Consider the following 26,367-nt stretch of genomic DNA (forward strand, 5'->3'; position numbering starts at 1 on the left):
TTTCAACCAGAAGAAAAGAGTATGCTCAAGTTAATCATGTTATCCTTAATATTTATTACTGTGAGTGATATCATATGTGTGTTATTAAGAGAAGTTAGGTGTTTGGGACAGAAATTTTTTTGTCTTATGCTTCTGTTTCACCATCTTATATTTATTTCAGTTTCTTATTATCTTATATAATTATTTATGCTTACAAAGCCAGAAACTTGACACTTAAATAATGACACCACGCAGCCTGAAATAGTCAGTGTGTCTCCTCCCTGGTCTTTTCTCCTCATGTGTTTCACAGCTGTCTGTGCCATCTCTCTCCTCGGCATAATTAAAAGATGAAAACTTTCTTCAATGTTTCCTAAACTTTTAGAACCTGGATGTTTTTTAAAATTATGGCAGACTAATAGGCAAGATGTTGAAATTATCTCTTGGGTGTTAAATAGCAAGGATACTCTATGAACTTAACAAGAAGCGTCAGCAAATTACTGTAACCCGGGCTTTCATTGTGTTTGAAATGTAAATAAAGATATGCATACCTCGTGTAGCAAATCTTTTCTGGCAAACGCTAGAGTTGAAGGTCAGAAGATGAACCTTTCATCTAGCAATAGCGTTTTTCAGAAGGGCATGCGTTCACTGTCATTGTAAGAGAGCTACTGGTCCCATCCCCTCCCACAGGATGAGAAGTATGTAAGGCCAAGAAATGTCCACCTCAGTTCACCCTCTCCTTCAGCAGCTGCACTCTAGGTATCTGGAACCCAGAATTCCTGCTCAGATGGCTCCAAATCCACTTGCATTCAAGGAGTGGCCAAGGTTGTTTATGAGGAAAGCAAGAGGATGAGTTTAAACATGGGCTAGTGTGTCTACACCTGCGTTAAGGCTCCACTCAGTATCAGACAGAGCCTGAGGTGAGAGAAGAAGGGGTTGGGGGAAGGCCATAGCCAATCAGTTGGGGGTACAGCTCTCATCCCTCTGCCATCTTCCTGTATAGAACTCAGGAGTTCAGGAATCCTGAATTTGAACCTAACCCTCAAAGTCTATTTCAAGATATAGCATAGAACATATTTTATTTAACAGTTATTCATCTGACTTATAACTTTTAAATGTTCAGACATACAGTATGTGGGTCTGTGATTGTGTTCTCACTCTGGGTCCCAGAAAGGAAGGGACAAGGAGATCATTTGAACCTTCATTTGTCCTTCTAGGTGAGCCTGTGTCCACTGATCCCATTGTCAGTCTAATACTGGATTATGTGTCTTAGGATAATGTTACAGTCGTTCCTTTAGCTTTAATTTGGTCTGAGCTATGCCCTGGCGCTAGAATGAGGTGACTTCAGTAATGCCCCTTGGTTTCGGTGTGCGATGCTGCACTCTAAATTCATCTGCATACTGAGCTACCATGGGGGCAGGTGGAAAGATTTAGTGACCAGGGTCTTTAAGATCCAAAGGGACAAGGGAAGAAGAGAAATCGGATGAAACCATGCCCAAAATGACTTCTTAGGATTATGAGTGAATTTCAGTTTTCCATGAACCATTATTAGGTGTTGGGCATTCACTTCCTAAGATCGGGAGTCAATCTTTACCTACTTAAATATTTTTAATTAAATTTTTAAAAAGAGGAATAATTAAGAGAAGAAATACATTATCAGAGAACTGCAATCAGGGGGAGAACTGGGGCCAGAGCAGGGCTGAGTGGTCATGGCCACACACTTGCAAGAGACAAGCAGGTGTCCTGTGTGCCTGACTTACCTGGAGACACCCGTGAACCTGAAGTGTGGCTTCACCTGCTGCCTCTACTGCTTCGATTCACTGCAGAGAGAGCCTGGCAGGGAAAGTTTCTGGTGCTCCTCCTCCTTGGTGCTCTCTTGGAAGAAGGACCTTTGGCCCAGCACCCATCTTGGGGGGCTGATTTTGAGGATCAGGGAGTTGGAGCCCCAGCAGAAAGCCATTCTGCACAAGAACCCAAACACGCACAAGGTCACATGGAGGTGACCCTGGATCTCGACACCGCCAACCACTACTACCTCATCGTTTCTGAGGACCTGAGGAGTGTCTGCTGTGGGTATTCCAGACAGAACTGGAGGGCCAGAGCCGAGAGGTTCGACTATACCCTCTGCGTCCTGGGTTCCCCTCTGGCCACCACTACTAGGAGGTGGACATGGGGACGAGCAAGAAATGGGACTCCACTGCAGAGTCTCCACTGACCGACAAGGGCCCATTCTGCTATCTGCAGAACTTGGCTTCTGGACGGTAGGCTTGAGAAAAGATCTCTTCCAAGCCAGCACCAGGCCTGTGACTGTTCTCTTTGTGAGCCCCCACTTACACCGACTAGGGATTTTCTTGGACATGAATCTTGGCACCGTTTCTTTTTATTATGTGAGCGATGGAGCCCATATTTTCACCTTCACTGGAATTCCTGCTGTGGGGCTGCTGCGTCTGCTTTTTGCTCCCGGGAGCCCCACCATGGATGGTCAAGGCTTCCTGAGAATCTGTCCTGTGGGGAATCCAGCCATTCCTAGCTCTCCAATGGGCTCGGATGCAGAACAAAGTTTCTAGAGAATTCCTGTGTGCTCACAGCCAGAGCTAGGACCCTTCCTGCTTGTTACATGGATGGTACAGAGGGCAGACAAGAAACGTGGAACAGTTGGCTAATCATGAACACTAATCAGATAAGGGGGAAGTGCCTTTCAAACACGAAGTATCACGCAGTCGTTCTCGTTGGGACTTTCCATGTTTCTGTTCCAATGGGTTCTGGTTTTTCAGATCAATTTCCAAATGTGTCTATTTTCTGCAATATTAACTTAGTGTTAATGGAGGTTAGAAACTAAATAAAAACGTGGATGTGGCCAAAAAAAAAGAAATACATTATCAGAGTTAATCCCTTTCCATTTCTATAAATGCTGTTTTATAAGAGAGGAAATAACAAAACAAACCAATATTATCAGTGTAGTCTGGCATGCTCTTTAGGTCTACCGGAGTTCTGTAAGTGCAACTATTAATGCTTTCAGAATTTCTATAACAAGTTCTTCTAACCTAAATGGTATTATTTTGCTCTGTATAAAAATAGTATATATTTCCTGAGCTTGGGATATTAATTTCAAGTATTTTCAGTATTTATAGAAACACTTTGTTCCTTTTTGTTTATATGTATATTAGTAGCACAAATTGGGAATTTTCATTTTTCACTTAATTTTCCAGGTAGGGGTGTCTGTGTGGCTCAGTCCATGGGGCGTCAGCTTGGGTCATGACCTCAGGGTCTTGGGGTCGAGCCCCACATTGGGCTCCCTGCTCAGTGGGGAGTCTGCTTTTTCCTCTCCCTCTCTGTGTGCTCTCCCTCTCTCAAATTAATAAAATCTTTTAAAAAATTAATTTTCCAGGTAATGAGAATGTACACCCTTAAACATAAAAGTTCATTTTTTAATTTTAATCATTTCTTGACAGTTAAAATGTTCTATAATTCATACACAAACATAGAGAAATAAACTGTTTATTTTTCCTGGATTTATCAAAGAAGTATTTCTAAATTTAATAATCTTAATATTGTTAAATGTTAAATTCTTAAATTTCAAGACCACTCTGTAAGAAAAGACTTTAGAATGTAAATTTATTGATTATCAAATATTTTTTACATCTGTAATATATTTATGTAACTGTGAACATGAGGCTTAAAAGATGAAGTTACGTAAAAAGCGAATTTATGAAGAAATAAGTTAGGTTTTAATTTCTTAAAATGTAATGCTTATAACATGCTGTAATTAGACATGAGGAAATAAGACTCAGTAGAGTTTGTTTTTCAACCTACTGAAGTATTGACAGGTTTTAGAAAATAGATTTCTCAGGAAATAAAATGAAATTCTAACTGTAAGATTTTCAGACTCCTGATGAATTTTCAAAGTACATAGGCATTTTAGTGAAATTCAAGCTTGCAAAAGCATCGAAGCTGAATCTGGGCTGTCACTTAGTGGGTCTGGTGTTACTTCTTAATTTATTCATCAATAAGAGAAAATGAATCGCTTTCTAGGTTTGTACTATAGAAAGTGCCAGTTAATTTCCAAGGAAGGTGTTACTCATGATACGAAGCTCTTCTGCTTGATGCTACCACCAAGTGCTCATCTCCAGGTGCCAATTGGGCAACATGTTTACCTCAAGCTAACTATTACAGGTAAGGTAAATGGAGGCTTTGGGGAAACATTTTCTTTATTGATAAGCAGTTCCAAATCAGTACTAATCTTTTAGGAGATAACCACTTAGGTTATTAATACGTGTTTCTGGCAGCTGATTGAGTGATAGCCCAATTCTAGGTTTGTAAATGCAACATTCCAATGTGTTGGAGCCATAGCCACACCATGCAATGTGGAGAACAAAGACACTGCCGCTAGTCAGGGAGAGGGGGTTCCATCAGCACTGGGATATATTCCTCACAGAACCCTCAAGGGAAGAGGTGAGTCAGTGCCCAGTGGTTCTGTGGGGGGAAACTACTAGAAACACATGCCAATATCTCTTAGTAACCTTGTCTGCTTGGGTCATTTATGGAGTTGAATCTGTGAAATTCAAAATGAGTGGATGATTATAAATGATTTCCTTACACGTGCCCTTGGGATAGGAAGCTCTGTAAAGATTTCACTGGGAAATTTTCCCCTCATTTTCATCCTGAAGTTACCTTATGTCCTTGTTTTAAATGCCCTTAACCACGTCTAATGTTTTCTTGGCCTTTGGAGCTGCAGAAGGTCACATTTTCACATCAGTCTCAGTCAGTCTAGCTGACTTGGTCGGTACACCATATTACCATGGCACTAGGACGTTCCTCCTGTCATCACCACCAGTGCCAGGGTGTCATCCATAGCTGGTATGCTCCCCAGCACAGTTACTGTCGATGGATTAGAATTTACACATAGATTAATTCTATATATGTCAAGGAGTCACGTAAAAAAATGGTCTTTTCAATGTGTGGTGACTCCTCTTTGTATGGAATTTGGCTAGCTAAAATATAACATGAATTCTTATTAAAATTACCCCATTTTTTTAAATATTATATTCTTAGAGGTAGTTGGATTAATATCCTTTTCCTTCAGTTGCCAAAGTAACATATCGTGTATTAAAACATTAAAAGAATTCAAAATATATAAAGTAAAAAGTGAAATTCTTCCCTTTCTCAACCCAAATGATCCCTGTGGCCATCAGTAACCATTGTTAAAATTTGGTGCATGATTAAAGTTATTATGTGAGTACTTACTTACATCTCTGTGTAAACTTTTGATGCCTTTTTATTCGTAGCCCATTACAAAGTTTATATCCTGATAGAACAGATGGTTGTCTAAGTTTATTACCATAAACCCCTATCATCTTATACCCTGATTAATAAACATACAGTGTTTATATGATGGGTAAAGTATTGATTTGTGTAAATTATTTCAGCATGCTTAGGCTTGGGATACACACACACACACACACACATATACATATATATATATATATATAAAATATATATAGAATTATATACACATTAGATTAAGTATGTACTGATAGCATCATAAAATCAGTTATGTTTCATCTTTATTCAGAGCTTTTGAGATTTTTAGAATTGAATTTCTTTGTCATAACTTTTTCTAGGTACTGAAATTGTGAAGCCATATACACCTGTATCTGATTTCTTACTCTCAGAGTTCAAGGAACCAGTTCTTCTCAACAATAAATACATCTACTTTTTGATCAAAATCTATCCTGATGGACTCTTCACACCAGAGCTTGATCATCTTCAGATTGGTTAGTATTCTTTTTTAAACCTCATTTGTGTTCTAGATTGGATCACGTGTTACACTGTCCTCTAGTTACCTCCATGGGAGTCCATGAAATAATGAAACTCAACATGTCTACGACCAAAGTCATGTTCTCTTTGTCCCACCCAACCTATCCTTACTCCCGCATTCTTCAGCATAACTGGGTCATCCTTAACCCAGTCTGCAGGCTTGAGTCATCCTTGACTCCCATTTTCTCCCTCCCAGTCCAGTCTGCCACTAAGTTCTAAGGAGTCCACCTCACAGTGACTTTTTACTCTCTCTTTTCTATCCCTCCTGCCACCCTCTCAGATCAACACTTTCTCATTTCTCTCATGACCTATAACTGTTCTCTCTCAGTTGCCTTTAACGGTATCTTTCTCTTTCTGTTTGTCTGCCTTTCCCAACTGCCCTGAGGATAGATTTAATCAGGTTGCTTTCCAGCTTTGAAGCTTCTCACGGGTGTTCACTACTTGACTGATGAAGTCCTCTGCACATCATGATCTCTCAGCACAGACTTTCATGATCTGTCCAGCTTCATCTCTTGCCGTAACTACTCATGTGAATGTTACTCAGAGTTCCACAAGTTCATTGTCCTCATTCATAGATACATGCAGGTGCCTCACATAGGATGCCCATCACCCCTTTCTCTACCTGTTGGGTAGCCTTTTCTTTAAAGACCCAAACAAAATATCACATCCTTTATGAAGCCTCCTTTCTCCTGAACCCCTCAGTAACTAACACTCTATTCATAGCTCTAGAATAAGAAAAAAAAAACATTCCTTCTTTATAGAACTTTGGATTTGAGGGTAAAGATTGTCTTAACTTGTCTTTGTAGTTCCTATACCTAGCATGGCAATTGGCACATAATAGACTCTCAATAAATGTACTTTGAAAGAATTAATAAAAAAGACTATCATGAAATCTAGTAAGATTTCAAGACCCCCTGTTCCTTTTTCTGTTCCTTTTTCTGCATCTGCAATTTTTCACTGCCTTTTGTGAAGTGTAAATAGTAAATAGTAAAAGTGCTCTATAAAAAAGAATAGTAAAAGTGCTCTTCTCGTTTCTAACACAACATTACCAGTAACATCGAGGTACCAGTGAAGTAGCTCACTAAAATTTGGAAATAAAGAAAATCTGTTGTGTTGTGAAAGTTAAGCCAGTCTTTACATAGGGGGTGTGATTAGTCCTCTTTGATTGCATAAGTCAAATGTGAGCCTAAAGAATCTTGGAATGCCTGCAAATCTAGTGAAAGTGACTCTCCTCTTGTGGTAGATGGACACATGACTGTAACACAGCCTGTGGAAAGTGAACCTGTGTTATTATACCCTAATTATAGAGACTGTGTAAACAGAGCAGGGTGGAGAATTAGCCTAGGGCGTGGAAAGGGAAAGCCCAAAGAACAAGATCAGTGGTTTTTTTAGCTTCATCCAGGGGAGCTAGACATAGCACAAATACTTGTGCCACTTAGAGGGTAGTGATCACTCACGAAGCCTCATTACGGCCTAAATGAGCTCCCCTATGAAATTATCCACTTATTTGTTTCAATTCCATTTCACCAAGCAACTCTTTAATGATGATTTTGACCCTCCAAATGCCCCTGCTCCTGGGAATGAGATGCCCGGGTTGGGTGTGTAAGGTTCAGGCCGCTGGGTGCAGAGAGCCTTCCATAAATCAGTCACTGTTCTGGCAGGTCTACTTTAATATCCTGTGAACTTGATTAAAATCGGGCCCCTTGCCTGAGTCTAATCAGTTTTCTGACATTGGGAGGACTGGCGTGCTGACAAAAGTTCTCAAGCTAGCATCATTCTTTGAGGCATCTTTAGTAAAAAACCGACTGACTTTTTCCTGAAGATATTCTGATCTTATGGTCCTTTTAAACTAGAACAGGGAGCTTCTGTTCCTTTATAATACTTAATTCATCAGTTACTGCAGGATTCTTACTATCCTTCTTTGGACAAGAAGGAAGATTTATGAGCATTAGGGGCAGGGGGAGAAAAGTATTTGAAAATTTTTAAATGTTTTTAAAATGTTTTGCTTTATTTTTTTATTTTTAAAATTACATTGGAAATTTCTGAAATGTCCTAAAGGCAGTTCTCTTATATGAGTGGTACATAGTGATTATATCAAATTCACTGCAAATAATTTTTCTTGAATATTATTCTAGATTGTGAAGTAGCATGCTCTAAGTATGGTCTCTGGTCTTTGTTTTTATAGGCATTAAATTCAGAAGAGCTTTTCTAATCAATAGGTCTTTTCAAAGATTTGATGGAGGTGAAGTTAGCACGTTTACTGAAGTATGACTATAGAATACATTTCTATTTCAATTTTCTGTCCTAGTTTTATTGCTCTGGCTAAGAGTCAATATGAAAATAGTTGAGTATATATTCTCCACCTTGTAGTGTACAAGGCAGGTATGCTTGGACTTTGCTTTTGAGGTGCTTATAGTTTAGTTTAGCAATCAATTTTCTGCTGATAAATTATATTTAAATGCTTGTCAGTAGTTTGTAAATTAGATACTCCAGATGGTTTGGGAAAATAATGATGGGAAATGAGCATTATTTATTTGGTTAGAATGATATAATCCAAGTATACTTGGGAACATTAATGAGTATTCTCAAAACTCCTTACACATTTTAAAAGACAAGATTAATAGTCTGAAAGTTATGCTTTCACACTTTTACTCATCAGTGTTCAAAATGCAACTAGCTTAACTTCAGTTTCCCTGATTTTTTTTTTCTGATTTAGTTTATATTTCATTGTTTAGGAGATTCTGTTTCCGTAAGCAATCCTGAGGGCAATTTTAAAATATCCCAGTTCCAAGAATTAGAAGATCTCTTTTTATTGGCAGCTGGAACAGGCTTCACACCAATGGTTAAAATACTGAATTATGCTTTGACTAACATACCCAGTCTCAGGTATGTAATTTTATCTTTAATTACTATCCTTTGTGAGGCTGTTAGATTAGTATAAGGTCTTCTAAATTAATTACTCAGTGGACCTTAATGGATATATGCTCATTCCCTCATTTATCATTTCTTACCCTATGTCCTCCAGTACTATCTGTTTTACTAACTTGATTCTTTTATTTTAGATACTTTTGGTTACCTAATTGGCATTAAAGAAAACATTTCATGCCACTTTATGTTAAGACTTTTCCATTCATGCATATCTTAAATGTAATTGAAATAGTTCTTTTTGAGTTGTTGTTGTTTTTTCTTTTAAGGAAAGTGAAGCTGGTGTTCTTCAATAAAACAGAGGATGATATAATTTGGAGAAGCCAGTTGGAGAAATTAGCATTTAAAGATAAAAGGTATTAAACTGGTGTTAGCTCTGCATTTCAATATTCAAAAATGTATAGTCAGTCTAGGCCTTATCTCCTTTGATTGGAGTTTTAATTGGCCAGGAAGCTCCTTCAAAAACAAAATAAGCTAATCAATAATTGTCTCAGTGTAAGTAATGTTAATACCCTTCCTCCAAAGAAGTACTGTTCAATAAGATTAACATGACATCATATATGTATCAATAAAATACATACTGGGCTTTACATTGTGTGACTTATACTGAGTTGGGTTTCATTGAAAATGACGTAGTGTACCCAACTCGATATTTCAAGATGTTCTTGTTATAGTGGGTACAAATCAAATAAATGTGATGAGATGGACCAAGCAAAAATAAGTATTTTTCTTTAGTACAGAATTTCTTAGAGCATTTAATATGCTAATGTCCACTGTGACTTTTCAAGATGGGCTTTTTTATACATTGTTAAGATTTTCTTCATTTTTGTCTATTTACATTAATGCTTATTAATGACTGTGGTCCTCAGTACACACCTTTGGAAATGCTGGGATAGGCCATACAGAAAAGTTTGAGTCAGACCCAACTGTGGTAAAACGAGAGAACATGAAAATCTGTTTCATTGAAAAAAAGCCCTAGTACTGTCAGCTGAAATAAGATTTTTGAAACGAGCATATCCCCAAGTCCTCTAAACAGATTTAAAAGTGGTAGGAAATTTTAAAGGAATTTTTTAGAAGAGTGGCTCGGACTACCTGTCATACTTTCTAAAGCATTTCTGAAGCTATTTGTAAGAAATTCAGTCTTTTGAAAGGACTTCAAAATATCTGAAGTAAATATGTTGAGGATCGTGCAGTACAGATAAAATTCTAGGCCCTTTTGAAAGTTAGAGTTAAAGATGTCAGAAATTCAGCTATTCTGGGGCTCCATTTCTCGTTGAATACTTTCTGAGTGTCCTAGCTAAGGGAAGCCTTGGCCTCCTCTCGCTTTTCCTCCTTCTGTCCTCCATCTTTCTCTCTTCATAAGTAACATTCACAAATTAAGGATGACCTGAACTTACTTATCCTTAAGTATTTAGTCTTCTTACAAACCTGCACCATAAACCTAAGAATATTTAACTATGATTGGGGTAGCTATATGGCAGTTTAGATCATGGTTTAAAGAAATACCAGTTCCTGGGTTCACAAGTGTCTTTTTCACTATTTTCAAAGTGGAAAATTAGAAGAGTGTGTATCAAAAAGCCTAAAGCCCTAATTTTGAGTTTTCATTCTACCCTTCAGTGGTTTGGAACTTATTCAAAAATTACTTAGCTCTTTGAGCCTGTCTCTTCAAAATGAAATAATGACATATTTCCTACTTACTTCATAAGACTATAATGCAAGGACTAGAGAAGATTGTATAAGTGCCTTGAAAACTGGGAAGCCCTACCTCAGATATGTAAATTTGGGTTTTGAAGAACTCTACCTACATGTGTTTCATTTCTGTATTAACTGTTCGAGCTCCAGTTTTCCTAACCAAGTAGCTTAAACAGCATAGCTAGGCTTTTTTTTTTTTAATTTTTTTTTTTTTTTTTTACCTTAGGTTTTTTTTTTTTTAAAGTATTTCTGGCAGTATTTTGACAAAGCTATTTTTTAAGATAGTTCCCTTGTACAAGAAGATCCATTTACCAGTATTTGAATGAATAGACATTGTCCTTTTAGTCTTTCAGTAGGACTTAAACTTGATTTAAGAAGTATTTGGTCTAAAGAAATCTGTTGACAGCCTCTAAATACACAGTGTGCTTCCTTTCATTCTGTTTTGTTTTGGTGTACATGATCAGAATTTGGTTTGGTGGATTGCATAGGCTGGAGTGTTGAGGATGAGAAAAGGCCCCACTTTTGTTTTCTCACATCTGGGTGACTGGACTAATAGCACTTACCAGGCTTGTGCTCCTCTCCACCTTGCAGAGAAAAGTGCTGGTGTTCTGACTTCTGGCCTGCCTTTACCCTTTCTCTTCTGCTCCTTCTCCTTCTCTTCTTGCTCTCTGCTCTTGCTTCTGTGCTCTCACTCTCTCTCTGCTCACTTACCTCCTCCTTCTTCTTCTAGAGACTCAGCTGTCCTTGCTTGAGGCACTGACCTCTAGCGTTGTATAATTTATGGTCCCTGGAGACATAAAAGCTGTGCTTGTATAGATGGCTGTGGAATGTCTCTCTGCAATGTTACCATATTCTGAGGCTTTATAAGAAAGCTAACCTTAAAAGCTTATTGATGGGTTTTGTAGCATTGTTGATTGTTAAGTCCTATACAAAAAAGGAAAGTAAACGCTCAGATTTGATATAAGGTTATTTTAGTTACTCACATCTGTGTTTCTGTTAGCATTTAAGGCCTCAGTTTTTCCATTTGTAGAATAGGAATATCAATACCTACATCATAGAATTGTTTGGGTATGGAGGTCAATGAGGTACTGTATATGTAGATGCCTCACCCAGAATTAGCATATGTGTAGCATTCATTCATTCATTAAATACATGGGAGCTTCTACCATGTGCCTGCATACAGGGGCACAACAGTGAACAACATACTGTGTTGGCTCATTTTCCCATGCAATCCAGGGGATCTATCTCTTCATTGACCCACACTGCTAAACTTCACAGAATTGAAGAACACAGGTATATCATAAATACTTTTTTTGGATATTTCTATTTCAGCCAAGTTCCATTAAGTGTAGAATTTGAACAGAAAATAGCTTACTTGAATTTTATCCAAATATGTTATTACACTTGACTCTTAACTCTAGTGGTTAAGACTCCATTCAAAAAATTTCAGATATGGGGTGCCTGGGTGGCTCAGTGGGTTGAAGCCTCTGCCTTCGGTTTGGGTCATGATCCTGGGATTGAGCCCCACATTGGGCTCTCTGCTCAGTGGGGAGCCTGCCCCCTCCCCGCTGCCTCTCCCTATTTGTGATCTCTGTCAAGTAAATAAATAAAATCTTAAAAAATTTTTTTTTTCAAATCTAGCAAAATCTCACACATTTATTTTTCTAAAGAAAACTGAGAGAAAACAGAAAGCAAATATGTATGGTAGATGTAGCTAATTACTATGTAAGCTGGAATGCAAATTAAGTTCACTTATCTTTCTTTTGACTACTGAACAGTGTTATGCATGAGGTCCCATCCCAGCAGAATGCCCTAGCTCTGTGAGTTCTCAGCTTTTGCAGAATGATCTTTGAGGGGTAGGATAGCTTGACAAGGAGATTGACTTCTGGGCAACATTTTGTAATACAGAAATATAACAAGTGTTTTCCTTCACTTTCAGAGCAGTCATTTTTGGAGAAAGTAACCTTCTTTTAGTAAAGCGCTCTTCCTCTTTCTGACACACAAACACGTGTGCACACACACTCATCTTTTTGTTTTGTATTTTTTTAAATAATGTAGTCATACTGACTGTATGTTTTATAACTACATTTTCTACTTAGTGTATTATGCCTATTCTGTGCATAGACTACTTTAAAGCAGTGGTTCTTCATCTGGAGTAATTTTTGTCTGCCACCATGACTTCAGGGGGCATTTATGTCTGAAAACATTTTTATCATCACCACTGAGGACATCTAGTTGGTAGAGGCCAGGAAGGCTGCTAATTTCCTACATCACACAGGACAGCCTCTCACTACAAAGAAATACCCATCCCCAAAGGCCAGTAGTGCCAGTTGGGAAAACCTGCACTATATCGTGATTTTTCATAGCTACATTGTATTTGATCATGTAAGCATACCATGATTTATTTAACCAATCCCCTGCTGTTTGGTCTAGAGATTAGAAGTTGTTCTGTACCTCTCTACAAAGGATAAAAATTCATCAGAAGAATCAACAGGTCAGAGAATACCAAGACTATTGATATATTTTGGCAATAGCCTCTAGAAAGATAAAATACGCAGCACAGAATATTGCACCCCACACACTCAATATGTTAGTGTCCTTATTTCCCCTTTAGAAACGATGAGATTAATGTTTAGGGCATATGGGAAAGAGAAAAGGAAAGGGATCCAAGCAGCAAAGGAATGGGACACAAAGGACGGGGTTGTGTACCCCGTTATAGGCACTAGTGGATCATGTGCCTCACTTCACATGTCTGTGTACTCACCATTTGCAAAGCGTTCTTAATGTTGGGAAAAGATACAGAGCGAGTAAGAGGACCTAGTGGTAGAGAAGTCCTGAAGGTCAGTAGTAACAGTAAAGTCTGTGCTTTGAGAGGTACAAATCCTATGTTACAAATGTTATAGAGTGATTCTGTTTTTGTGAGGGTGGGGATGGCAAAACTTCAATGGAAGAAGGGGCTTTGGAGCTGAGCTTTGGGAAGCAATTAGCATTTCTGTGAACAGGAGAAGAGATTTGGGTGATAGGATTTTAGGAGCAAAAAACCGTAAGGGCCAGTATGTTGAGTGATTTAGCATTTAGCAAAAGAGCCCAGTCCAGTTTTGTTGAACTATATACATTACATAATGGAGAACAATGTGAAGTAACTTTGTGCAAAAATAAAACCATTAATTAGATCTATTTAGAAGGAATCTTAGTGGTGATCACTTCAAATCCTCTCCTTTTGCAGCCAAAGAAACGGGGTAGGTTAAAATCAGGGAATGGAAGACCTTAAGTGTAATTCATATATTAAGTAAGTGTGTACAAAGTGGGCATGGGAAGCTCTGGCCACATGGGAAGGAAGCTTGTCTCCCTTTATTACCCACAGGCTCTGTAGATAATGACTGGCTCTGTTTCTGTACTCTGGTATCCACATTAGGACTCCCAATGTTTCAGTGCAGTTGATCTAGCAAAAGCTGATGATTTGAGAGTCCAAAGTAAATGGAAAATGTGCCCGAACCCCTTTCTTTTTCTCCAGCCTATGATGTGTTCAGATATGTGGACCCCTAATCTGGACCCTTAAGCACTCTGTTCCTCCCAGATGGTCCTCAAATGGTGTGTTTCTTAGAATGTGTTTTTTGGAATGTTCGTGTGTTCCCCACTAAAGGGCTCTGTGAATAAATAAATTAGAGAAAGAATATATACCATATTACCTCCTTGAAGATTTGCTGGGAAATTAGCATATGCAAGGTTTTGAGAAATTCTGAAGAAATCTATTTAAGTTTTCTTAACCCAGTAGTCCCAAACTCATTTGATAAGTTAGCCTTTTCTCATGAATTACCGTTCAACATCAGGAAGCACACAGTATTTCATCAGATTCATTTTGAGAAGTGTTTCCATAATGTATATATTTTATCAAATTTTAATCCCTAGCTATTTATTTTGTGAGTTATTTTCCTGTGGGCAAATAACAAGTCTTCTTGCTGTTTCTGGTATTTTTTATTAAGTTTTTAGTTTTGATTCCAGTATAGTTAACATGTTCTGTTAGTTTTAGGTATAGAGTATAGTGATTCAATGATTCTGTACATTACCCAGTGCTCATCATGATAAGTACACTCTTTACTCCTCATCGCCTTTTTCACCCATCCCCCACCCACCTGCCCTCTGGTAACCACCTGTTTGTTCTCTGTAGTTACGTGTCGGCTTCTTGGTTTGTTTCACTCTCTCTTCTTTTTTCCTTTGCTCATTTGTTTTGTTTCTTAAATTCCATGTGTGAGTGAAATCATATGGTATTATTCAGCCACAAAAAAAAAAAGTGAAATCTTGCCGTTTGCAACAACATGGATGGAGCTAGAGAGTATAATAATAAGGGGAATAGAGAAAATGAAAAAGACAGATACCATATGATCTAGTATTTTTCTTTTAGGCCCTGGATACCCTAAAATACCATTCTCTGGGCAGTTACCAATCACGGAAGCTTCAAAAGCACCAAGTTGTAAGATGGGATCAGGGTTTTTAGGAGAACTAATAGCAATGATGTGTCAGATAGATTTGGGCTGAGGGTATTAGGGCAGTATTTTATTTTACTTTTTCATTTTTTTAAAGATCTTATTTATTTATTTGACAGAGAGAGACACACAGCGAGAGAGGGAACAGAAGCAGCAGAAGTGGAAGAGGGAGAAGCAGGCTTCCCGCCGAGCAGGGCTCGATCCCAGGACTCTGAGGATCGTGACCTGAGCCGAAGGCAGATGCTTAATGACTGAGCCACCCAGGCACCCCTAGGGCAGTATTTTAGATAAGAGGTCTAAGGGCTTCAGTGAAGTTGTAGTAAACGTGGAAGGGTAGGGGACGCATGTAAGAAATGTGAAGGAGGTAGGTTTCAGAAGCTGACTGCCTGGAGGAAGGACTTTGTTGTTGGATGACTGCAGGCTCTGCATAGAATTTAGACTGAATGAATACATTTGTATGTCAAGATATTTCATCTCAGATCATTATCCATCTACTCTAAAAGAATTTTTTTCACAAGCTTATTTACTGCCATTGACATTTAGAACACACAGGCATTTTCTAGGAGTAGGTCTCTTTTCTCTCTTCATTCTCTTTTTATGTTGCTTTGCACTTTATGGATGATCTAAATTTATTTTCAGGTAACGTTTTCAAGAGTTCTAGACCTTTCCTGCATTTTGAAATCATAGGGTAGGAAGGAATTTCGGAACTTTTATTCTTATGCCTCAAGACTGTAATTGTTTCAGGTGACAATTTGGCCTTCTTCCAGAATAAACCAGAAGAGAGGATTCCATAGTAAACATCTGTGTCTTGATAGGGTAAAAAGGAGTCCCTCTTTTAAGTGTTCTTGAGTCTTAACTTGATATGGCTCCTACTCCAGTGTAAGCTCTTCTAGTCCTATGAAGGGGATAAGCAAGATAGCAGCCTTTTACAATATCCCTAAAAATTGCATCCATGTGGCCGTTCACTTTTTCCATTGAGTGCCCAAAAGTTACAGTCAAGGGACCATTGTGTGAATGAATATGAAATGCATGAGAAGTTTACACCATTTATGTAAAGATCTCAGTTATTTACCACCCTTCAGTGGACACCTGCAGAAAGTATGCCAATGATAGGCTGTTTTTTGTTTTTTGTTTTTTAACATCTCAGTAAAAGAAAATCGTGAGGTTTTTTTTCAGATGAGAGGGACACCACTATTGATTTATTTATCTTCACAGTTTCGTTCCAGTGACAGACTTGTTGGAAATAGAGCTAGAGGAGACACTTTTTTATCTTTAATTTAGCAGGCAGTTGCTATCTTTTATCCAGTTGTCTATGTGTAATTGGGAATGTCTTAAGATAGTAGTTCAGCAGCTGTTTTGGGTCTCCTTTGATAATCTGATGAAGGATTATGTCTTCCCAGAAAAATGCACTTATGAGTTCATGTACATTTTTTAATGTGATTTCATAGATGCCAACACATGACTTTGTTCTTCTAAGTACAGTTTTTAGGGGTGCCCAGTTGGCTCATTTGGTTAAGTGTCTGCCTTGGGCTCAGGTCCATGATCCCAGGGTCATGGGCTCAAGCCCCTCATCGGGCTCCCTGCTGAGCCAGGAGCCTGCTTCTCCCTCTCCTGTTGCCCCCTGCTTGTGCTTTCTGTCTCCTCTGTCAAATAAATAAATAAAATATTTTTTAAAAATAAGTACAGTTTCAGGGGCGCCTGGGTGGCTCAGTGGGTTAAAGCCTCTGCCTTTGGCTCAGGTCATGATCCCAAGGTCCTGGGATCAAGCCCCACATGGGGCTCTCTGCTTGGCAGGGAGCCTACTTCCTCCTCTCTCTCTGCCTGCCTCTCTGCCTACTTGTGATCTCCCTCTGTCAAATAAATAAATAAAATCTTAAAAAAAAAAAAGTACAGTTTTTATTTTTGACCAGTATGGCTGCTTTGTAAATACATTTCTTTATTCATTCATCAGGCATTTTTGCACACTTTCCTCAAGCCAGTATTGCACACTTTCCTCTAGATCCAGTATTAAATAAGGCAGGCAAGGATCCTGCCCTCATGGAGCAGTAAACAAATAGAACATTCTAGAATTATCTAAAACTATCTTAATTTTACATGCTAGCAAGGAAAAAATCGGTTAGTAAAAGGAAGTCTTTGGGAAGCTCTTTTGTACAGAGTAGATTAGAGTGCTGCTAAAACTACCTGGGAGCCTCAGAGGTTTAAAAAAAAAAAAAAGGTTCTTAAATATAAAATCAGAATATTAGAATAAAGATCATAGAGTTCTCCCACCTTGTCCTACACATGGGCAAATAAGACCTAGAGGCTGGGGTCTAGGTGGGAGCTAGGACTGGTTTTCTCACCCCTGGCAGGCACTCTGAGTTGGTCTGTCGTGCTTCATGCCGGTCTCTTTTGGGGACCTGTAACTCAGCGGCAGCAGAGCAATGTGAGGGAGAGCAGCATCAGATCCCTCTTGTTTCTCTTGTGATGCTTGGCTCCTCCAGCCCCCTCGCAAGGGAAACTGTTTTTTTCTGCTTTTTCTTAAGGTTGACATTAATGTAGGATTCATTTCTGCTGGTCTTGAGAAAATATCTCAGTTATTCACTGGAAATGGTAGAAAATCATTTGATCTGATGCTATTAAAAGTGGAAAGAATTAATTGGCGTTTGCTACTTTGGAGAGCAGGTACAACATAAAATGTTTAATTTACTGTGATTCTTTACCAGTAGTTCACTCAACAGATTACAGAACTATGGGGGGAAATGGTCTGTAGTTACGTGGTGAGACTTCGCTTGATGTTCTTCTTTCTGACTTTAATTCTGTACATTTCCTTTTTCCTGTGTATCATTTCTTAGTGTTTGAGCACCTCCTGGGTGTTAGCCACTAGGGGCGCATTGACAGCCAAAGCATTATTCTCATGGAGCTCATGATCTAATGGGGAAGGTGGACTTCATGGACTAGTCATCTTGATGACCACATATTTACAAGCTGAAGAAAAGGGAATGGGAGACATGTCTCCACCACATATAACAAAGGGCTGATGGGCTGCAATGCTTCCCCCTGTGGAAATGATGCTTGAGCTAAGAACTGAAGAGTGGGGCATGGTAGGAGCATTGGCAGAAAGAAAGAGGATGGGCAGCATGTGAAGACAGAATCAGACACACGGTTAGGAGCGAGGACTTGGCGAGGGTGTGCCTATGAGGGGTGAGGCAGGAAGAGGTATCCAGGATAAATCCCTGGCTTTGGCAACCAAGTTCAATGGCACCACTCCTAAGGATAACATCAGGAGTGTGGTAGGGAGGTCATAAGTTGAGGTTGAAGTGATTGAGACAGCAATAGTAAGAAGTCAAATAGGCCCTTGAGTCTGGAATTCATTGGAGAGGTTCAGATCGGAGTTAAAATGCACATGTCATTGGTAATTGGCCTGTACTATGATTTATACAAGTAGATTATTATTTTTTTATTTTTTAATAAAGATAATGTATTATTAGCCCCAGTGGTACAGGTCTCTGAATCACCAGGTTTACACACTTCACAGCACTCACCATAGCACATACCTTCCCAATGTCCATAACCCCACCACCCTCTACCTACCCGAGCCCCCCGGCCCCCCTCAGTTTGTTTTGTGACATTAAGAGTCTCTTATGGTTATACAAGCAGATTATTAATAGAAATGTGGAGTTCTCTGAGATCCCTTGGAAGTCTCTTTCTAGTGAATCCTGTAAATAATGCCAGACTACTCTTCTTATCCGTAGCGAAAGCTAATCCTCAGTAAATATGCATTTACCTGTATGTTTTTGTTAACTCTTTGCTTCCAATGTATTCTAGTACTTTTCTAGAAGTGTATCACTGTTCTTGCATTAAGTTCTCAAGGGGGAAAAAGAAAACATTTTCATGAACTTGAAACATGCTAATAATATATTTAAAATAATAGATTTTTAAAAAATGTTTCTTTTCTCTAGATTTGATGTTGAATTTGTTCTCTCAGCACCTACTTCTGAATGGAATGGCAAGCAGGGACACATTTCACCAGCTCTTCTTTCTGAATTTTTGAAAAGAAGTTTAGACAAATCCAAAGTCCTCATCTGCATTTGTGGACCAACACCATTCACAGAACAAGGAATAAGGTGAGTAGTACTGTGGTAGGGAAAAGAATACCCAACACTCGGGGTGCCTGGGTAGATCAATGGGTTAAAGCCTCTGCCTTCAGCTCAGGTCATGCTCCCAGGGTGCTGGGATTGAGCCCAGCATCAGGCTCTCTCCTCAGCGGGGAGCCTGCTTCCTTTCCTCTCTCTGCCTGCCTCTCTGCCTACTTGTGATCTCTGTCCGTCAAATAAACAAATAAAATCTTAAAAAAAAAGAATACCCAAAACTCTGAAATGCATATCATCTATAAAAAGCAATTGACTTAGCTTTATGTTCTTCCCATTCATACACAGCGGCACTGCAAGAGTCTGTTAGAGCCTAAGAAGATAGTAAAGTTAAACTTCATGCATGGGGGAGGTTGGAGGCCAGGTTTATGTGTGGAGTTACATGGGAGTGAAGATCTCTGCTAATGACAGGCAGTACGGATACATACTCATGAGTTTGGTGCCACAGTCTTAGGTGGGACATTGGATTCAACCTCTTCTTACACCACAGCTTCAGAACATAGAGTGATTGGTAAGCATTGTTCATCTCATTGTAGCTTTTGGCTTTTTTTCATTCTCTGCAATTAGGCAAAAGCTAGTAAATTACAGTGACTGAAAGCCAGACAGCAAGACAGGAGAGACTAGAACATAAATGAGCAAAGACCAAGAGTTGAGTCTGAATAATGAAACATCAGTGGTGGTGTTCATCTTGTTTGAAATTCACCTTGCCCCGATTTAAATCTAAAATGACGCTTTAAAATAATTCATTAAATGTAGCTACTATTGGGTGTCTAGGTGATTTCATTTTATTTTTTTTTTAAGATTTTATTTATTTATTTGAGAGAGAGACAGTGAGAGAGAGCATGAGCAAGGAGAAGGTCAGAGGGAGAAGCAGACTCCCCGTGGAGCTAGGAGCCCGATGTGGGACTTGATCCTGGAACTCCAGGATCATGACCTGAGCCGAAAGCAGTTGTCCAACCAACTGAGCTACCCAGGCGTCCCAGTCTAGGTGATTTTAAAATATGACTGCCTTAAATGCCCGGTTTTTCCTTGTTTTTAAAATATGGCTACACCTAACATTTTCTGGATAGTTTCCTCTCTTGCTATCTTACTTTTAATTTTAATTAAGAAAAAGATTAACCTCAATAAATAAAGACATTGAGAACTGTTTCTTTTCATGTTGCATTTTAAAAGTATTTTAATTAAATTTAAGTGTGTTTGTGGATTTTAATACCTTCAGAAAAATGTTATTTAAGCACTCTCAACTTAAATTTTTTTAAATATTATAATTTAAACTTTTTTAATCTTTTAGAGTTAAAACTATTAAAATTATAGTGAAGACTAACTATATGATTTGAAGTAAAATAATTTTCCAGAAGAAAAAGGTTAAGAGATACATTCTTCAACTTTATTGGCACTGCTATTTTAGATGTATCTTAAGGCTTACTTTATAGATTGCAGCACAATAATCCTTTTAAATGATGGGAATCATAAACCCTTCAGCATTGAAAGAGACTGTCTTTAAGACCACTTAGTGCAGTTAACTGACTGAGGAAGTATCCCTTGTCCAGCCTCCTAAAGAAGTGGGTTATTTTCTCCCCTGAATGATGGGCTATTTACAGGCTCTTCCCTCTCATTCTCGTGCCGTGTGTGCAAGGCTTAGCCCACTACCTTGCATACCGGAGCCTCGGTGGGTGTGGAATTAAATAGAAGGTAGCCAAGATCCTCGTATACCTACATTTTTAAAATTGATTATAATTCTCCAGTTTTAGTTTCTCAACTTTGCCTCTGAGCTAATTTTTCTGTGCTGCCCCACCTGGCTTGCCTAGGATTGCTCGGGGCTGTCACTGATCGTCATCTATGGGTCCCTGCTTTTGCTCACCTTCGAGCATGCTGCATGGAGTTGCTTGTGAGATGTGGCCTGATTCACATCAGTACAGGCACTTCTTGTTTCATTGCTCCTCTTCACTTGATTGTGCTTCGCAGATACTGCCTTTTTTTTTTTTTTTAAACATATTGAAGGTTGGTGACAACCCTGCAGCGAGCAAGTCCGTCGGTGCTATTTTCCCAGCAGCATTTGCTCACTTTGTGTCTCTGTTTTGGTAATTCTCATAATATTTCATGCTTCTTCATTATTATTATGTGTGTTACAGTGATCTGTGATCAGTGATTACAGCTTGCCAAGAGCTCAGATGATGGCTAGCGTTTTTTAGCAGGAGAGAATTTTTTTAATTAAAGTATGTACATTGTTTTTTTCTACAGTGCTGCTGCACACTTACTAGACTGTAGTGCAAAGATAACTTTTTTTTTTTTTAAGATTATTTATTTATTTATTTATTTGACAGACAGAGATCACAAGTAGGCAGAGAGGCAGGCAGAGAGAGAGAGAGGAGGAAGCAGGCTCCCGGCCGAGCAGAGAGCCCGATGTGGGACTCGATCCCAAGACCCCTGCAATCATGACCTGAGCCAAAGGCAGGGGCTTAACCCACTGATCCACCCAGGCGCCCCCAAAGATAACTTTGATATGCATTGGAAAACAAAAATTCATTTGCCTTGCTATTTTGGCACTATTTGTTTTATTGCAGTCATCTGGAACCCAGTCCACAGTATCTCTGAAGATTGCCCGTACCTGCAATTCATAGCACCTGCCCTTGTGGCATCTCGTTTAGGTCTCTCATTTCTTTGACTTCCTCACCTTAACCATCTTAATGGATGTGGTGTATCTCTTACCTGGAAGTTACTTGGGTCTCTTATTCTATCATAGTTTTTGCTGTCCTGAAAAATGACTCTGAGGCCCCCTCCCTGAGGCCCTCCAAAGTTAATCTCATGTCTGCTACGTATGTGTAACCATATCAAACATACACTCCATGTTGGTGAAAATTTGTTAAATTTGTATGATATGATAACAGAGAAAGACTCAGAAATGGATCTTACTGTAATATAGGTAAAGAGAGCAAGATAACTACTTGCTCAGTTAATGTGCTTTCATCTACACAGTACCCACTTGTAGAGTACATAGATAAATAAAACCGTGTCTGATTTCGAGGTCCACACTGTCTAGTGGTAGAAACAGATACCCACACCGACTAAAATAGGACTCAGAATATCATAAACACTCTTACAAAAGGTAAAAACAAAGTTCTGAAAATTCAGGAAGAGGAAATTTATTTTTACCTAGGAGTATGTATTGGAGAGAGAGGAGGAAGACCCATTCTTTGAGTGATGGCCAAAATGTTGCCGGTCAGAGGAGGTGGAGAAGGGTATGGTAGGCAGAGGAACAAGCAGACACACTGAGGAGTCAGATACTCCAAAGACAAGACTGGTGTGGCCACTGTGAAGCCACTAGCCAGTGAGGGACAGTGAGCGTGGCTGGAAGGGTTGGATGAGTTCAGCCAATGAGAGGCTTGACTGTTGTACCCTATTGGTCCTATGGCTCCTGTGCCAGACTGTTACTTTGTCTGAATATGTGTATATGTCTAGAAGCCGCTAACTTGAGTCTGAATCTCAGCTCTATCACTTACAGTGATCTTGAAATCACTAAGCGGGTGTCCTAGAGCCAATTCAGCCTTTCCGAGCTAGTACACTCATCTGTGCAAGGGAATAAATAATAATACTTAGGCATGTGAAATGATTAGCACAGGGACTACATACAGTGATTACTAAATAAATGTTTTTATTTTCAGCAACATTTTTTTCTTTTTTATAACATACAGTGTTATGTTAGTTTCACGCATACATGATAATGATTCAGTATTTCTGTAGATTACTCAGTGTTCATCACAATAAGTGGGCTCTTGAGCCCTTTATCTATGTCATCCATCCCCACTGGCAACCCCTGGTTTGTTCTCTGTATTCGAGAGTCTTTTTTTTTTTTTTTTTCTTTTTTGGTCTTTTTTTTGTTTGTTTGTTCATTTTGTGTTTCTTAAACTCCACATGAGTGAAACCCTATGGTCGTTGTCTTTCTCTGTTTCCAGCAGCATTTTAAAGGCTACTTCTAAGATTTCAGTCTCTATTTATAATGTTTTACAAGTTGAATTATAATATACTTGAGTAGTATTTCTGTTTTTCTTGTTCAGTTTGGGAGAATGAAGATAGAATGCCAGGGGGATCAGCTCCTTACTTTGAAAACTGGTGAATAAAGGGGGGAAAATATGCATTATTTGCCTTTTCTGTATGAGCTCTCCTACTGAGTAACTACATAATAAATTTGCAGAAGTTTGTTTTTCTCTGTAGAATTCCTTAGGTGATAAATGAAGAAAGAATTGTAGTATGTGTCACCAACTTCTGTCCCTAATGAATTAATGGATATATATGTAGATCACCAATGGTTGTTAGCATCCAAAAAGAGAGGCAGTCAGGTATTATGTGCCTTCTGATGGAAAAACACCGCCTATGATGTAATCTTATAAAAAAAGAATTGAACCTGTATTTAATCAAGCCTCTGGATCAGGTTATTAAATTGTGGGAAATAAGAAGACTTAGGAACATATTTTTTTAAGTTTTTTTAAAATTTTTATTTATTTATTTATTTGACAGAGAGAGATAGATCACAAGTAAGCAGAGCAGCAGGCGGTGGGGCGGGGGGAAGCAGACTGCCTACCCAGCAGAGAGCCCGATGTGGGGCTCTATCCCAGGACCCCGAGATCATGACCCGAGCCAAAGGCAGAGGCTTAACCCACTGAGCTACCCAGGCGCCCCAGAACATATATTTTAAAAAGAGGGCATCAGAACATATTATTAAAGTACACCACAAAAATGAGGCAAAATGAAGACTCTGGGAGGCTCGCCACATAAAAACCTGGTTTTGTCAACAAAGAAACTGCAGAGCAGAGAGAGAGAAGGGATATTGTAGATCAAAAGGTACCTAAAAGACGTCAGCCAGTCACAGTGAGTAGACTTAAACTGGCATTAAACAAACTTAAAAATTATGGAACCTATTAGATAATCGAAAATTTGAACACTGATTAGATATTTGATGATATTAAAAAATAATAGTTAATTTTTTTTAGAAGTGTTAATTGTGTTTTTTTTTTTTCTAGAAAATACATACTAAGCAGGGAAAATGAAAAAAAAATACTATGGTTAAGATGATAAACTTTGATCTTACTTATTTATTTTTAAGCATTTTCCCAAAGAAACATGTACTCTGTATTTGTTTTTCAGGTTGCTGCATGAGCTGAACTTTTCCAAAGATGAGATCCATAGTTTTACAGCATAATGAAGAGCTGTCATTGTCCTTTATTCAACTGTTTTTGTCTAAATTTGTGATTACTTAGGATTTTTTAAGAGCACATTTTTGTACATACTAACTAAAAGGTCAACTAGAATCCAGGTTTCAGTTTCTTCAAGGAAATCAAATGTTCCTTCCGTATAGATGACTTGTTGACTTTATTTTGTACCATAACTTATTTTACTACTGATTTCTGACCTGGAATCAATCATGGCAACAAGTCCATACAGGAGTCTTTTGTGATGAGTCACAAACTTCCTTACCATTTAAAGTGTATCACTGTTTTACAGTAAGCTCTTGTGTTTTATGACATGATAAAGTAAATGATCATTTTGATCATGTTTCTATGCCGTAAAATGTCTTCTTAGCAATACAGATTAAATTTTACATTGCACTGTTAACTCAGGAAATGATCATTTATGTCCTTGTAAGACGATTAAAACTTGGAATGTTAACAACTTATCAAGTGTTCCAGACATTTGTATGTGTGTGTGTGTGTGTGTGTCTCATTGATACAGAGTATACTTAGTACTTTTTAATTCTTGTGGTGGAAATGTGTTTGAATGCAGCAATATCCAGTCTGTGTCTAAGGGGCATTTAAAAGCAACGATAGAAGATTCTGGAGACACCTCACATACGCGGTTTTGAATTAGATGTGTCAGAGAGTGGAAGAGAATCTTAACAATTCTTTTGATTCCTAGCCAAAATTAGAGTTGTCAGGAAAGATCATGAAAGTGGCATCTGGTCCCATGACCTAAAATAATCATTTGGAGCTTGGGGATGGGTTAAACTGTAATTCTCTCTGAGCCCATCCAGAGGCACACTGTGTCCTAAATGCTGCCTTCCCTGGCTGGCTGCTTCCTGCACACCTGGCAGTTCAGCAGGGAGCCCTTCGGTGCTCTGGTGTGTGGGCAATTCATTTTCTTCCCCGCTCCATGCTGCCTGCAGCCTCCAAGTACCTTCCCAGACTGGGATTTAGCAAAGGACATCCAGAAAAGTCACTGAGCTTTTCATGAGGAAACCGTTGAATGCATAAGTGGCTGCTACAGGAACTGAGATTTTTCCCTCTTACTCAGTACAGCGGCCTGGTTTTCCCAGAAAGGGGAGGGTGGGAGGTGTCTCCAATTTCCCTGAAAATATTACAAATAGCTACATCTTCACTGAATGAGGTACTCCCCAGGAACACAATATTAACATTCCTGGAATGACAAACCCCCAGCTGATGTGGCTGCACGTGTTCTGGTGGCTGGGGGACCCATCTCCCTGGCCTCCTGCTCCTGCAGCCCATTCTACCTGCCTCCGCCATTCCCTGAGCCTGGCAGGACCCAGTTGTCTTGGCTGCCAGTGCTCCCTGCTGTTAACGGGAACATTCTGTAGCTTCTGCCTGCCTGCCACCTCCTGTTTCTCCTCAGAGATTGTAAACTCTCTGGGCACAACCTTTCTGTAGTTTATTAGTGAATATATCAGTCATTTCCACCCCAGCCAAAATTTTTCTCATCTTTTCTAAACGTTTTTCTCTTCAGTCCTCTTCTAATCACCTCAAGCTCACAAAATCCTTTATTATTCTCTATATGTATCTCTTCCTCATTCCTCTTCTTACGGTATTTTTTAAAAATTTTAAATTTTTTTATAAACATATAATGTATTATTAGCCCCAGGGGTACAGGTCAGTGAATCGCCAGGTTTACACACTTCACAGCACTCACCATAGCACATACCTTCCCCAATGTCCATAACCTCACCACCCTCTCCCTACCCCCCCTCCCCCTGGCCACCCTGTTTGTTTTGTGACATTAAGAGTTTCTTATGGTTTGTCTCCCTCCCGATCCCATCTTGTTTCATTTATTCTTTTCCTAACCCCCAAACCCCCCACGTTGCATCTCCACTTCTTCATATCAGTGAGATCATATGATAATTGTCTTTCTCCGATTGACTTATTTCGCTAAGCATAATACCCTCTAGTTCCATCCACGTCATCACAAATAGCAAGATTTCATTTCTTCTGATGGCTGCATAGTATTCCATTGTATACGTATACTATACTACTTCATCATACATTCATCTGTTGATGGACATCTAGGTTCTTTCCATAGTTTGGCTATTGTGGACATTGCTGCTATAAACATTCGGGTGCACG

The 26,367-nt window shown here is 39.0% G+C and overlaps 1 protein-coding gene across 3 annotated transcripts in view; it reads left to right on the forward strand.

Annotated features, from left to right (window-relative positions):
* The window catches only part of LOC125102404 (cytochrome b5 reductase 4), an 87,029-nt gene extending 62,337 nt beyond the window's left edge, over positions 1-24,692 (forward strand). For all 3 annotated transcript variants that reach the window (XM_047733599.1, XM_047733600.1, XM_047733601.1), the window contains 6 exons: positions 4,009-4,149; positions 5,598-5,750; positions 8,529-8,679; positions 8,988-9,074; positions 18,833-18,997; positions 24,164-24,692. In XM_047733599.1, coding sequence (XP_047589555.1) covers positions 4,009-4,149; positions 5,598-5,750; positions 8,529-8,679; positions 8,988-9,074; positions 18,833-18,997; positions 24,164-24,218 — 752 coding nt within the window. In that variant the 3' untranslated portion in view covers positions 24,219-24,692. The remainder of the gene's footprint in view (positions 1-4,008; positions 4,150-5,597; positions 5,751-8,528; positions 8,680-8,987; positions 9,075-18,832; positions 18,998-24,163) is intronic.
* The last annotated feature ends 1,675 nt before the right edge of the window (positions 24,693-26,367 follow it).

The sequence above is a fragment of the Lutra lutra genome, chromosome 6 (assembly GCF_902655055.1).
Source record: "Lutra lutra chromosome 6, mLutLut1.2, whole genome shotgun sequence".
Lineage (NCBI taxonomy): Eukaryota > Metazoa > Chordata > Mammalia > Carnivora > Mustelidae > Lutra > Lutra lutra.